This window comes from Sardina pilchardus, chromosome 21 (genome assembly GCF_963854185.1).
Source record: "Sardina pilchardus chromosome 21, fSarPil1.1, whole genome shotgun sequence".
In the NCBI taxonomy this organism is placed as follows: domain Eukaryota; kingdom Metazoa; phylum Chordata; class Actinopteri; order Clupeiformes; family Clupeidae; genus Sardina; species Sardina pilchardus.
This window is the reverse complement of record NC_085014.1, coordinates 25,036,990-25,050,532: the sequence shown is the minus strand read 5'-3', so window position 1 is coordinate 25,050,532 and position 13,543 is coordinate 25,036,990. Positions and strand designations below refer to the sequence as shown.

Here is a 13,543-nt window from a genome sequence, read left to right as displayed (position 1 = left end):
ATGACCCTAAGGTGAGGAATTGAGTTAAGAAATGGTATGGAACCAAAATAAATGAAAATTAAGAATGAAGTCAGTTTGGCATTAATATTTGGCTTAGGCCGTACAATTTTGATTGCCAGTGTGTACATTCTCTAAATTTAATATAAGTAAATATTAATAAAGGGAGGAAACAACAGCCTTCTGTCAACACTAATATTAGAACTTTCCTGCGAGAAGCAAGGCAGCATGTATTCAACGTTGCAAAGAAATGAATATGAATCTAGCGGTTTGCTTGGGAGAGGTGATGGGGATTGGGGAGATCCTGGTTACTGGTGACACCTCTGCTCAGCAGTACCTTCGGAGACAACTCTTTGAAGTTGTTGCACAACGCTGAGAGAACTAAGAGGCTGTGGCATATGGATACAGGACAGAGTCCTGCAGGGGTATTGCATATGCATGCCAGTGTTCGGTTTTAAAATAAGCCTGTATAGAGGCATATAATGTCTGATGCTAATATCACGTGTGTATAGTTGACTTGCTGAATTGATTAGGACATCCCCAGCTCTTCATAGTGCACACACGACCATCCACCACGTGAGGACAAATCAATGCTACTGCACACTGAGCAAGGCAAATATTGGTCTCCAAAACTAGTGTAGATCTCAAGTAATCTTGTGACACAATACCACTCTATTTGCTCTGTATAACTTTGGACTACATGAAGTTGTGGAACAGCATTATGGTTAGACTGAATAGTGTTCAATATTGGCAGAATGTTATGTTATGTCCTTGAGACTAGTATGTTTTATTCTGTTGAATGTCTGACAATGGAATGCAGTTTCAGACATCACCTCAGTTGTTGCACTACTAGAAACTATTTGATAGCTTTCTCTTTTGATTGTAATTGTTTTTCCTCTTCTTCTTCTTCTTCTTCTTCTTATTATTATTATTTACTTACAAGTAATTGAATATTCCATTACATTTAGCTATTTCTCCAACTCTCATTCTGTGCCAACTCACTTAAGGTTATTGCTGCAGTGACTTAGATTGTGGTCAAACCTTGTCAATATCATGAATTAGTCCCAAAATCAAGGCCTGTCAAATGTTTCGGTTCATATCCTTCATAGCTTAATATTTTTCAGCTCCTGAAAAAACGCATTATCTGGTAAGCAATGTTTTCCCATTAACATCTTGAAAAGTAGTATTCATACATTCAGACAGCCCAGCTTTGTATGATGAAAGACAAACATGTCCTCGGTATGACTGACTAAGTAAACAGTGAAACAGTGTACAAGGCCTTGGAAAGGACAAAAACTGGGATACCAAAGTTTTGAAACCTTGAACCAATGTACCAATGTTGAAATGTTAAAATGTTGTATGGCATGCTCACTGATTGTCCGCAAGGCCCTAGATTTGGACAGTACAACAAGTATGCTATAATGTGTTTTTTTTTTATTAATTGGCTATCAATCATAGTAGACTAATTGTGAACAGACCCACCTAATAAACCAATAAAGCTTTCAGAACTAATAATGATTTACAAATGCAAATATCATGACGCTTGTATCATCTCTACTTTCGGGATGGGAACTATAAAAAAAAACTTGTAATGGACCTTATAACTTGAATACACAAAAACCTCTTAAGCTAAGTCATATTAAAGTAAAAATGTGAACTTTCTACCCCTGATTGGTTAATGGTGAATTATGTTTTGTGTACAATGTACTGTATGCAAGCATTAATATTGAACCAGTTGTGCCAATAAGACACTGTATTTAATGCATTTGAAATGTTATGTGTGATTCCACTGATAGACAGCACTGATTCTCCCCTTTCATTTGCAAATCAAAGGCATTGGTTCAAACATATTCATGGGCCACGGAATGCCATGAAACCGGCTTGGCCAACCAGTGCACCGTTCTCAAAACTATTGCAAGCCACTGCTTCTGTTCTGTCATTTAACTCCCATAATGAATTTGAATGCACATTTGAGCGCTTGCCACTAGTGCAGTCCTCTATGTGCGATTTATGTTTGTGGTTTGATTGATAATGATTTTCATTATGAACATGAACTGACAAGGTGGGTGATATGAAGTAGGTAGGACTGTTGGGCCACTTGCCCACTGAAAGTGAAGATGGACCACTGCAACTGTTTTTAAATTAGACCTGAGCATCAGACTGAAAACTCCAATATTTGGAGGTGTCAAAGGACACAGAGGACCTAAATTGCCAGCAATTTTGTATATCTATCACATGTTAGGACAATCATGGACTGAACAGAATGAAAGGTTTCTGCCATCAGGGAGCGAGAAACTAACATTTATTAGCCAGGCGAACACTGCCCCCCCTTCCTTGCAGGCAGGCTGCTGTTGCTGATGTATCCTACTCTTCTCAGCTTAGCTGATGCCGAGGCTATCTTCCTAGGAGCCGTGCAGCTTTAAGGGGATGGGTGGGCTGGGAGATGTTCTGTTGGCTCCTCCCCCGACGATGATGTCAATCGGAGGTGGAGAGGTAGGCAGTACTAAGGGACTGAGTTCATACTATACAACTGAGACTGCTAGAGCTTTGCGTGCACCCACAGCATTACGTCCAATTCAGCCTGTGTAAGTGATGCTGCGCCAAGGCTCACCCGCATCCTACTCCGTTGGGGAACGCAAGCACTAACTATAGTTCATGTTCATATATATGTGTGCTAATAATATTTATTTATTTTTTATTTTTTGCAAACAACGATTTTGGTTGCACACACACTTGCATACTGATGACAAACTACATAACACATTTGAAAAGCCTTTCTGAAAACAGTTGAAATCTAGTGCTTATGAACATTTTTTAAAAAAGCTCAAGTTCGGTGTGATGTGGTTCCCTATCCACTTTTTTTCTCAGAGATGAGTTGATTTATTACTTGAAATCAAGAGGCTCATCTTGATCAATCGACTTGGACCACCGGTGTTTGCTGCTTATGGAATTGAACCAGAGTGAACCCACTGTCTGAAGAGGATTTACGTCGTATCTTCAAAAGTAAATCACCCTTCGTAATTTTTGCCTTCTGCGTTTGGACCACAGACATTTTAGGACATGGATAATTTTCTACGCGTGGATACCATTTGATTCGTTAATTACTTGAATTTCTTTTTCCGAAGAGGATTTTCTTCTCCGCTCCACTTCAGTCTAATTCATGGCACCTCATCTCTTAAAGCACTGATGTGTCTACGTGACAGGAATTTCGAGTGATTTTTATATCCTGCATCAAGGAATTCAAGGTAAGAACAGATTCAGTTACTCTTTACTAATATAATGCCGCCAGCTCATCACATGCAACATGCATCTTGTCAACTTCAGTGGTTTTGTAGACGACTTGAGTGTCATGTTGGTCGAATGGGCTATATGCGTTGGAGAGTGGTTTTGCTTGTAGGCTGCTAAGCAATACTAAATAAACTGAAAACAGAGGTTAAAGTGCCCTAACATATCGCGAAAGTTAGGTAAGTGTTGCCGGCTAATGTATTTGGTCAATGATACTTATGCCACTGCAATCATCAAACATCGTCGCTAAAGTAAAACAAGTTGCCTACGTTTTTGTAATTGGGTCAGGTTGTTGAGAATTTGAATGTTTTGCGCACATGACAAAAATGCCATATCAGGATAAAGACCCAACTGTTTGCTCCAATTCATTTCAAGACGTCCAAATAAACTGGTCGAAACGTTGCAGTAGCCCATTTACATCGGCATTTGCTCTCAGTCCTTTTGAACAGTAATCTCATGTGTTTGTAGTATTTTAGGTTGCTTCAAATAAGCTATATTCTTAGTTGAAAAGAGATTTCGTGTCTTTCATATGAGCCATGGCATTTTCACTGCACGTGAATTTCCGAATGCGCTGGTCACAGTGCCCGTGCGTCGGTGGACTTCAATGCGACTCCAAAAAGGATATCAGATGTATTATTAAAGTAGCCTTTTATACGGACTATCTTACTATAACCACGTTTATGTCTCAATTGAACTCACCATATAGTCCAACAGAAGTCTATAGTCTGGTGAGTGATTAGTTTGAAACTGTAATGGCATTTAGCACGTTTGACAATAGCTAACTGAATAATATTTATGTCCTGGAACATATGCACATTTCTAAATTATACAGCGAACAAAGTGCATTGTGCCAGTAAGTCAGCTTCGCGCATAGGGTACCGGTCAGAAAGAGAGTCGGTTATACGGCACGGATACTGTCCACCGTGGCCGTGATGCCGCATTCATGCAGCTCGCTGGTGCTGTGTTTTCATAGCGGTCTCCTGAAATGCCGCTTATCATCTCAAGCAACTAAATAAGAACTCAAAGGCTACTTACTGCTCCTCGCTGACACACACAACATAATCTGGAAGTATAAACCGTGTCTATGACTCTATTATTGGCACTAGATAAAAAATGAGAAATTCTCACCATGACTGTCATCCTTATGAACATACACCCCTCAAAGTTCCCTCAAGTAAGTTTACTTTTTAAAGTAAAAGTACAATATTTGACAGGGCTATGTCTATATGCCTTTGGCGCATGTGTTTAAAATGGTCTTCTCTATAACTTCTTATTAAATGAGGCTAGTAGACAGATTCAGTTGACCATGCTGTACAGAGACCATTCTTGAATTAAGAAATAATGCAAAGTTTAGTCAGTAGGTCAGTGAGATGTCAATTTATATTTTAACAATGGTAACATCAAGGAGGATTGGTAGATGTCGGTGTGTGTGATGCACATTTTTCCCATTAGGCTACTTCAGCATAATTGTTAAATAGCCTAAATCCTTATTTCTCTGTGTTCACATCAATTAAGAGATTTTTTAAAACAGTTAACAGAAATAGTTTTCAGATTAACTGAGAAGTATCTTTAACCCTGACAAGATATGCAAAACACTGGCGTGGATATGAGTAATCACCCAATTGAGACATGTTAAACACAATGCATGAAGAATTGCATTGTGTTCTTCTTTCACAAAGAAGTTTTGTCGTGCTTTTATGTGATAGAATGATCTAAATTGAGTTTGACTCTCAAAAAAGAGTAAAATCAATTTATAGAACACTGTCATTTGTAATAGCTCAACATATGAAGAATGTGTCATATTTATTTCTTTTTGCTGATCACTTTTCCCAAGGTAACAGGTTGAGTAACAGGTCAGTTGTTTGATTTGAAATTGTACTTATCATGCCCAAAGTAAAGACCAGGTATAAAACAATTGATCTGAAATCTAAACTATTAGAAGGTTTTATGTGTAAATGACAGGAACAGTCAAGCTCGTATCCAATGATATTACCATTGAGTGTGGTTTCAATGTGGATATAAATGTGTTATGTTTAGCTGTCGGTGTCCTGCTCCACTCAGTTGCATACATACTGCAATTACTTGTTTAAGTCTAACTACAAACATGTGTGCTTTTTTTTCTTTTTAGTTGGTGTTAATAAGTTGAATGCCGTTACCCAAACGTGTGGTGCAAAACTGATACATTGAATATCTAAATGTTAACTGCGTAGACAAATATACTAGGCCATAGTTGTCATTGTTATATTAGTTGACATATCATTGCATCATATGCACTGGCATGGGACATATTGACATGTCTTACGAAAAACATCACATAGTCATGATTATGCACATTTAGATTTGCTAGTTAACGCAGATCTTTGAATAGGATTGTTATCCCACTCCTGCCCCCTATGGGTTGGTTTTTGCTCCGTGTCTTTAAGCAATTGCAATAGCAACAGCAACAGAATACGTCAGTTCTTGGCCATCCCAACACATCAATCCCCATGCAATATTTCCTTGCGATACAGAGAGTGATATTAGAAATCTCTATCAAGCCTCTAGTGTTATACTCATAGCTTGTCTTTAATTAAGCAATTTGTATCAACTGCCCACACGGAATATCTGTCATGCGTTCTGTCACTGGGAGCCGCTCTGCCATCACTTAACTGTAAGGCTACACTTGTTTAAATGGAAGATATGAGTGACAAGGTAGTTTGTCATTCAGTGATATGCATGTGGGCATATCTGGTATATCATATGGTTATTGATTCTGCTTGACATTGGGGAAAAAAAAAACATTTTGTTTTAATTCTGTGTGCTCAAAAATTAGCAATTAACATAAAGCCCTCATAGTGTATTCTACATGCATTTCAATGTTGTTTGTTCAAAATTAGCCAATGTGAAAACCTTCTCTGAAGTTTGACCATATAGTCTAACAGGCAAATAAAGTGTCTATGTCCAAGATTTTTCACTGACAGAGCGGATTGTTATTTTCTTTTTGTCATTTGCTGGGCGGAAACAAATAGGTGAATGGCTGACATTGCTTTTTGGTTGCATAATGATTGCTGACAGACATAAATCGACTGGATTGCTTTGACTACATGTGTTTATCCTTTTCGATTGACAGCCTATTTAAGATGTTAATACCTCACGATTGATCACGTAAAGCTCTTATAATCAATGTAACTCCTATCAAGGCCACTTCACAGATTGGCTAACATCCACTGCTTTACATGTCGAGGAAAAAACTGCCTCCTCCAATCAACAGCATACATTAACATCATACGCACCAAATATAATATTCAACCCAATGACCTTCAGCCTCTTTACGGACTTACATTTACTATGCATTGAGCCCATGTACAAGCCCTGCTGCGTTTGTGGGTTATTGTGTTGCGTTAGAAATGAATGATCTGAGTGTAGGGCAAGGCTGCCCAGAAAACACAAGTAGGGATGTAGAGAGGCCAACCACCCACAAATGGGTCCCACGTGGGTGGTGTTGCGTGGGATGATTGTGAACTCAATCAAGGCATGCTTTATGTTGTTTGCAAGAATAACAAGTGGCCACGGGGTTGAAATGAATTTGGTGTCGAGAACCCTGCTTTCGAGCATTCATCTTATGGCATAATCGCATTGAGATTGACTTTAATTACTTGTGGGTGACATTTTTACTGAACATGCCTCAGAAATAAGGTAATATAGTGTTTATACACGCATGCCGTTCACATCATCCTAATGGACCTCCATGTAGGCCCATTGTATGTATGTGTGCGGTGTACCCATAGTAGTCCATGTGCTGTATATTATGCATAGGTTTTATGCAGGTTTATATATGCACGACTTGCATTACATTCTTCATTAATGGCTGATATTATTCTTTACATGAACTATGCCAAATGTTCCTTGACGTCATGGAAAAAGCTGGTTAAACAGTTGATCACATTGTGAAATTATTGAGAGACTGGACCATAACACATTCACCACAGTCATTTATTTTCTCTACATACAGTATGTGATATGTTTTGGGACCTACTGTATCACAAAGACAGAGTTTTTTTTTTTAACTCTGTCCTCCTTCAAAACCATTAGTTTCCCAGTTTTTCATCAGAGTTGAGATGCCTGCAAATCCTTCCAGCATATATGTTTGAAGGCTAGTCATCGCTCCCTTGTGTAAAACAGTGTAGAAAATGGCTAAACAAGTTTTTCAACAAGATAAACTGTCCTAAATATGGTGAGGACTGACGTGTGGGATCCCTTGTGGAGTTTTCTAATCCCAGCTCCATATCCCTTGATAACAGTGCTGCTTACAAAATGCCAGACACCACTCACTTTCAACTTCCTTCTATTCAGGACTATTTTTGGTTATATAAGTTAGCCCCCGGCCCATTTTATGCAGGGCTCCACAATTAGTGATATTTGAAGCCAGACCTGAAATAAGCAACTTGCCGTGGCTACAGAATGTGATATGGCATGCAGCAGTAGCCATCTGTGGCCGGTGATGCTGGAGAGCTGTTGATGAACCTGTCCCTATCATGACTTTAGAGGAATAGTACTAACATGTTGGAGAATCTAGATCATCTTTTCATCTTTTATTCACCGCGCACACTGCATCTCACTCCTCAGCCAGTGTGTTCTCTTCATTATGCATCGTTGGCTATGGCCTTGGACTCTTTCGAGCTTATCACAGTATAGTAGGTGAATAGTAATTGCCTGCTCCTGTCTTTCTCTTTCTTTCACATTTTCTGTGGCTGGGGAAAGGGACACACTTCAAACGCTGTTTTCTAGGCTTTTCTGTTTTTAAAACCACAACAACATGACACTTTGTGAATCTGTTGAGGAATGTCCTCCACATTGATCACTGTCATGTAAATACCATTAGAACAGTTCTCCTACCCAACCAACCTTTAATGAATCTCTCCTGAGGTCTTTCCCGGAAGACCAAGAGAAATGGAGCATTCTCTGACAATAAACATGGCTGTTGCTCATTACTATTCTCATTCAGTCACAACAGGTTTTATGTTTTTTTTCTGGTCTAGGATAGTTTTCTCCTTCTAGACAGTTAACATTAATATTGTGATAAAAATGTCACATTCATCTTATCTTTTAGTGGGGTTGTAATGGGCGTGTTAATGTAGCCTTCGCATCGTGTGGTTTCAGCTCGACACTTCTCTGTCATTTGAGACATTTTATTTACCACATAAATGAGAAAGTATGTTAGGGTGAAAGAGGGACTTCTAAGGATGATCTGTATCCCAGCGGAGTCCTTCAGTGGGATGTCTGAAATGACTGCAAATGTCCTGCTTGCCATTTTGCCAACTTCTCTTTCACATTATAACAACTTTTTCGCTCTTCATGGGGGGAAGTAATGAGAGGGAATCTTTTTGGATGAAAGACTGTTATCATCACCAGTGGGCCATCTGGTGCTTTTAAAATGTAAATCAGGACATGGCTCTTAAGTTAAACATTTAACATCCCACAGCATCCTGTATATAGACTGGTATATTTGCACGTCTTGCAAATAGTCAAGCTTTTCACTTTTGGTCTTCTTTGTGTTGGAAACAGTCTACTTAGTATGCTAGCGCTATATATAACTGGATGTTAAGAAATCTGCCAGCATTTGGGACAGAACCCTTTATAGTGCACCAAGTTGCACCAGCTGTACTTAAAAAAGACCTTGAATATTGTTGGTAAAGCTTTGATTAAAGAGAAAAGTTTAAAAGAATCGCTTCTTGGGATGTCAGGGGAAATTACTCAAATTACATTCTATCTCAGACACTGCATTAAAAAATGTCTCATTTTGTCTCAGTGACCTAGTTGTATTTTTGGCACCAAGTTGGGATTTCAGCCCTTTGGCTATTCTTATTTATATAATGCCCTGACTGGATTTTCATCGAAGGGATATCTGGGCAACCCAAAGTGCTGATATTAAAATCTTGTTAAATGATGCTAAGACTTCTTGGACTTCCATTTCTTATTCTGTAAGCTACTTTGTTGAATACCATGTCTACTTCAATCAACACATATACACCACTATTGTATTTTTCTAGTGAACTATGGAAAAGCACTGCAAAATACTAAAAACAAACAACAGCAACAACCACAACTGAACTCTGTTGGCACACCAAACATTTGATCTTCTCAAAATAGAGGGAAAAACACGTTTGTAGCTCAGTAGGTGAAATAGACAGGGCTTGTTTTTATTGCTGGGGACAGTATTCCCAAGCCATAGAAGGGAATGGGAAGGGAAACCATGAAAGCTCAACCAGACTACACATGCGAGTATATGCACATTTAATTATCTAGCATTAATCTAAATAGGTGGTGGTTGCCAGATCATATGAAAACTTTATATGTTTACTTCTTGCTGTGAAAACATTTCTAATGTGGTGTTAATGATCAGTAAAATAAGATATTCATTGAAGCCGCTGATTAAATTACTGAAACAACGGCGTTGTGTGTGTGTGTGTAGGGTTTGCACTCAAGAGAGTCATGAAGAATAGCTTTACATGAGGTCTCTGAATAAGACATCTATCTCCAAACACAACAGGAGTCGAAACGTCATGTATAAAAAGAACAAAAAATCCACCAGGGACAGTCGACTAATTAAAAAGGAAACATGTATGCTTATTTCAAAAAGCCACGGCTGGTTTTAACAGTTGCCTTCTCTTTTCTTTCTTTTCTCTCTTTATTGTGATAGAATTTGCAGCCCGTACACAAGAAGCTCATCCACCCTGATTATGGACTTGGCAAGTGAGGCCCATGCTCTGCTGCTGTTGCTGAGCTGCCTGGTCTCGCTTTGCTGGGCCCAGGAGAAGGAGTACACCGTGAAGGAGGAGCAGCCGGAGAACGTGCGCATCGGGAACCTTCGCAAGGACCTGGACCTGGCGCTCGACCCCAACATCAAGCTCTCGTCGCCGCTGCAGTTCAAGCCCGTGTACAAGACGGGCGACGTGCAGCTGGTGCGGGTGGAGGCCAACACCGGGGAGATTTTCACCACGGCCAACCGCATCGACCGCGAGAAGCTCTGCTCGGGCATCTTCGGCGAGAAGCAGTGCTTCTACGAGATCGAGGTGGCCGTGCTGCCCGACGAGATCTTCCGGCTGGTCAAGATCCGCTTTCTAATCGAGGACATCAATGATAACGCGCCCCTTTTCCAGTCCACGGTCATAAACATTTCCATCCCGGAGAACACAGCGATCAACAACCGCTACGCTGTGCCCTCTGCCTATGACCCAGATGTGGGGATCAATGGCATCCAGCACTATGAACTTGTCAAGGTGAGTGGTCCTAAGTGTGAATTAAATTGATGGTGCATGATGCCCTAAATGGCCTCTTCCTTGTTCTCTCTCTCTCTCTCTCTATCTCTCGCTCTCTCTCTATCTCTCTATCTCTCTCTTTCTCTCTGTTGTGTGTGCATCCCTCTATCTCACACAGACACACATATGCTCTCACATACCACATGCTCTTGCTCTCTTTCTCTCTCTCTCTCTCTCTCTCTCTATCTATCTCTATCTCTCTCTCTCTCCCTCTATCAGCTAAATGCATTACTTAATTGATAGGTCGACAGATTCTAATTTGGTGATTGATCACCTGCTCAGAAGAATCAACATTTTAGCTCAAGGTTCCAGAGGTAATTTACTATAATTTGTATATGCTCAGTCTGTAATTGAACAGGAGTGGGAAATACATGCAGAAGGAGGCTTGTGTTTTCTTTCATCATTTAATTGGAGCTCTATGGATAAATAGTGTGGTAGTCTCAGTGGCTTAATATAGTGAGCCCAAATGAGAAAGTAGGATAATTGTATGCATTTTATTAGGGTCTGTACCACATCTCATATATTACTGGGATGGTATTTATTGAAGATATTTTTGTTGGCAACAGAATTGTGTTTGAACATTAACATGTCTACATATGGTATGCACAAACAGGTAAACAATATAGTTTCACAGGCTGTAAACCGTCACAGAATAGTCTTTCACTAAATTAATGCAATTCTAGTCTGTCATTGTAGAATGACGGATGCTTTGTACTTTTGCTCCTGATTAGAAATTCTGATTGAATTAACCCCAACCATGTTTGATTCATACATCAATTTGCATTGGAAGGGCTTTTGCAACCAGTGTCTGTCTTGCCTGTCTGGTGGATGTCAATTGTTATGCCTGGAAAAGGACCAATCCAGTGCAGTCACAGGCCTGCACACATTGCACTTCAACATCTCCAGAGCGGGCTTTCCATGCTCATTTTGGATCAGCTCCTAACTCAATGTCTGTGAATCACTTGCATCTTGAACCCAGATGGAAGCTCAGTTGTATTGCCTTTACAGTTCAAGGAAAAGAGAGTGAGGGAGAGGAGAGGGAGAGAGAGAGAGAGAGAGAGAGAGAGAGAGAGAGAAGAAAAGCGTTTTACACTTGGAGTGGTTTGAGCAGGCTCTCCCTGGAGTAGCTGCTGGCCCGAAATCCACCCCTTGGACTTTATTTGCATGGTCCTCAGAGATTATCGCAGAGAGCTCCCACACAGCGATGCTTCACCCTGCATCCCTGCCTCGTCCTCAGCGTGAAGTTTGGTACGATTAGCCGGCACGAACCCACTGCTGCTGCTGCTGCTTGCCGCCGCCTCAACCCCCTCACAGTAGCCAACCAGAACCAACACGAATCGAGTCACTCCCACTGCCATGAGAGAGTGGAAATGAGATTACCAGCTTCTCTCCATTAGTCATTGATGTGATTTCATAGTCAAGACTGGCACGTTCGTGCAGAGGACGTTCATTGGGCGTAGTGGTTTCATTGAGGTGAAATATTAATTGTTCTATCAGCATTAGTCTTGTTATGTCACCTGGAACGATGCGCTTAAGGCGCTTTCTGAAACGGCCAAGGTCAGCTCGGGGGAAAGTAATACCATGCATGGCTAGAGGAGGGCATTCCATTAGAAGAGATTTTATCACTTAAAGAGAAGCTCTTTACAAGTTCTATCTTGGAGCATGTGGATCAGATCAGGCTCAGGGGATGGAGGTATTGACTTTTTTTTGTTGCAGGGTCCACCCAGTCCATTGTTATTTTTGAACCACCATTTAAGGGTTTTCTCCACATTGCGCGTAACCAGCTTCTCCTCTCCTTCAATCCCTTAAGTCTTTAATCTCCTCAAACTTGGCCCACTATTTACTCATTGGAATCTGTGTCGGCTTCACATACACACCAAGAAACAAATGAATTGAAATAGTGTTGCTGTAATTTGTTAGGCCATGGACACATGTTTTTTGCTATAAGGTGGCAACTGCTATTTGTGCTAATGAATCATTTTCAGTGATATTTTCCTAATGCTGTTTTTCCAGTTCTTTGAGTTTATAATTGAACAATTTATCAAGGAATATAAGAATCAGCCACAGCTGTTTGCCAGGATTAATATGTAGCCATTTATAAGCATTATTCTGTATATCATATATTACTGGGATGCGATAAACTATTTTCGCTAAATAAATATGCAGTTTCTCAGAATTTAGTCCAACTTTTTGAAGAGAATAAATTGGCACTAATGAACCCCAAGAAGTTGTTTGCAATCCTTCAATCACTGGTTCCTGTAGGTTGTCATCTTTTGTTGTGGACCTTTCCAAGACACTGAAGTGCATTTTCCCTTAGTCTGTTCATCTAAAAGTAATGAATGGTTGCTCTATTTCGTATCAGTCATGACTGATTGAAAATAATGAATGAAGACAGGGAGAGAGAATTATAGCTGAAATTGTGGAGAGTGAGTGAGAGAGAGCGAGAGCGAGAGAGAGAGAGAGAGAGAGAGAGAGAGAGAGAGTGAGTGAGTGTGTGTGTGTGTGTGTGTGTGTGTGTGTGTGTGTGTGTGTGTGTGTGTGTGTGTGTGTGTGTGTGTGTGTGTGTGCATAGAGAGAGTGTATGACAGAGGGAGGGAGGGAGGGAGGGAGAAAGTGTCCAAGGAAGAGAAAGAGATGGAGGAAGAATTAATACCTTTTTGTCTGTGCCATCCATTGCCCTCAACATCCATGAATTTCTGATATATTCAGCAGACTTTCAGTCTCCATTGACTTTAATAAGGTCATCACATTGATTTGAAGATGCAGCAGCTGATAATCTGAAGCCCAAAAAAACACAGCTTTCTAGTGGAAAACTGTGCTTTTTGTGCTAACGCCATGCAACCTGAAACTGCCTGCATGGGCCTGAGATCTCTACTTTAAGTTCCAGTGGCCATAAGGTTAGATTGTGTGATTGTAGCACTCTAAGGTTACCACTCTCAGTTGTACTGCTCATCTCTCTTGAT

The 13,543-nt window shown here is 40.3% G+C and overlaps 1 protein-coding gene across 3 annotated transcripts in view; it reads left to right on the top strand.

The window, feature by feature from the left end:
• Window positions 1-2,537: 2,537 nt before the first annotated feature.
• Window positions 2,538-13,543, top strand: part of pcdh11 (protocadherin 11) — a 127,549-nt gene continuing 116,543 nt past the window's right edge. For 2 of the 3 annotated variants that reach the window (XM_062524094.1, XM_062524096.1), the window contains exons 1-2: window positions 2,538-3,242; window positions 9,962-10,541. In XM_062524094.1, coding sequence (XP_062380078.1) covers window positions 10,002-10,541 — 540 coding nt within the window. In that variant the 5' untranslated portion in view covers window positions 2,538-3,242; window positions 9,962-10,001. The remainder of the gene's footprint in view (window positions 3,243-9,961; window positions 10,542-13,543) is intronic. The other variant, XM_062524095.1, reaches the window with a different exon arrangement.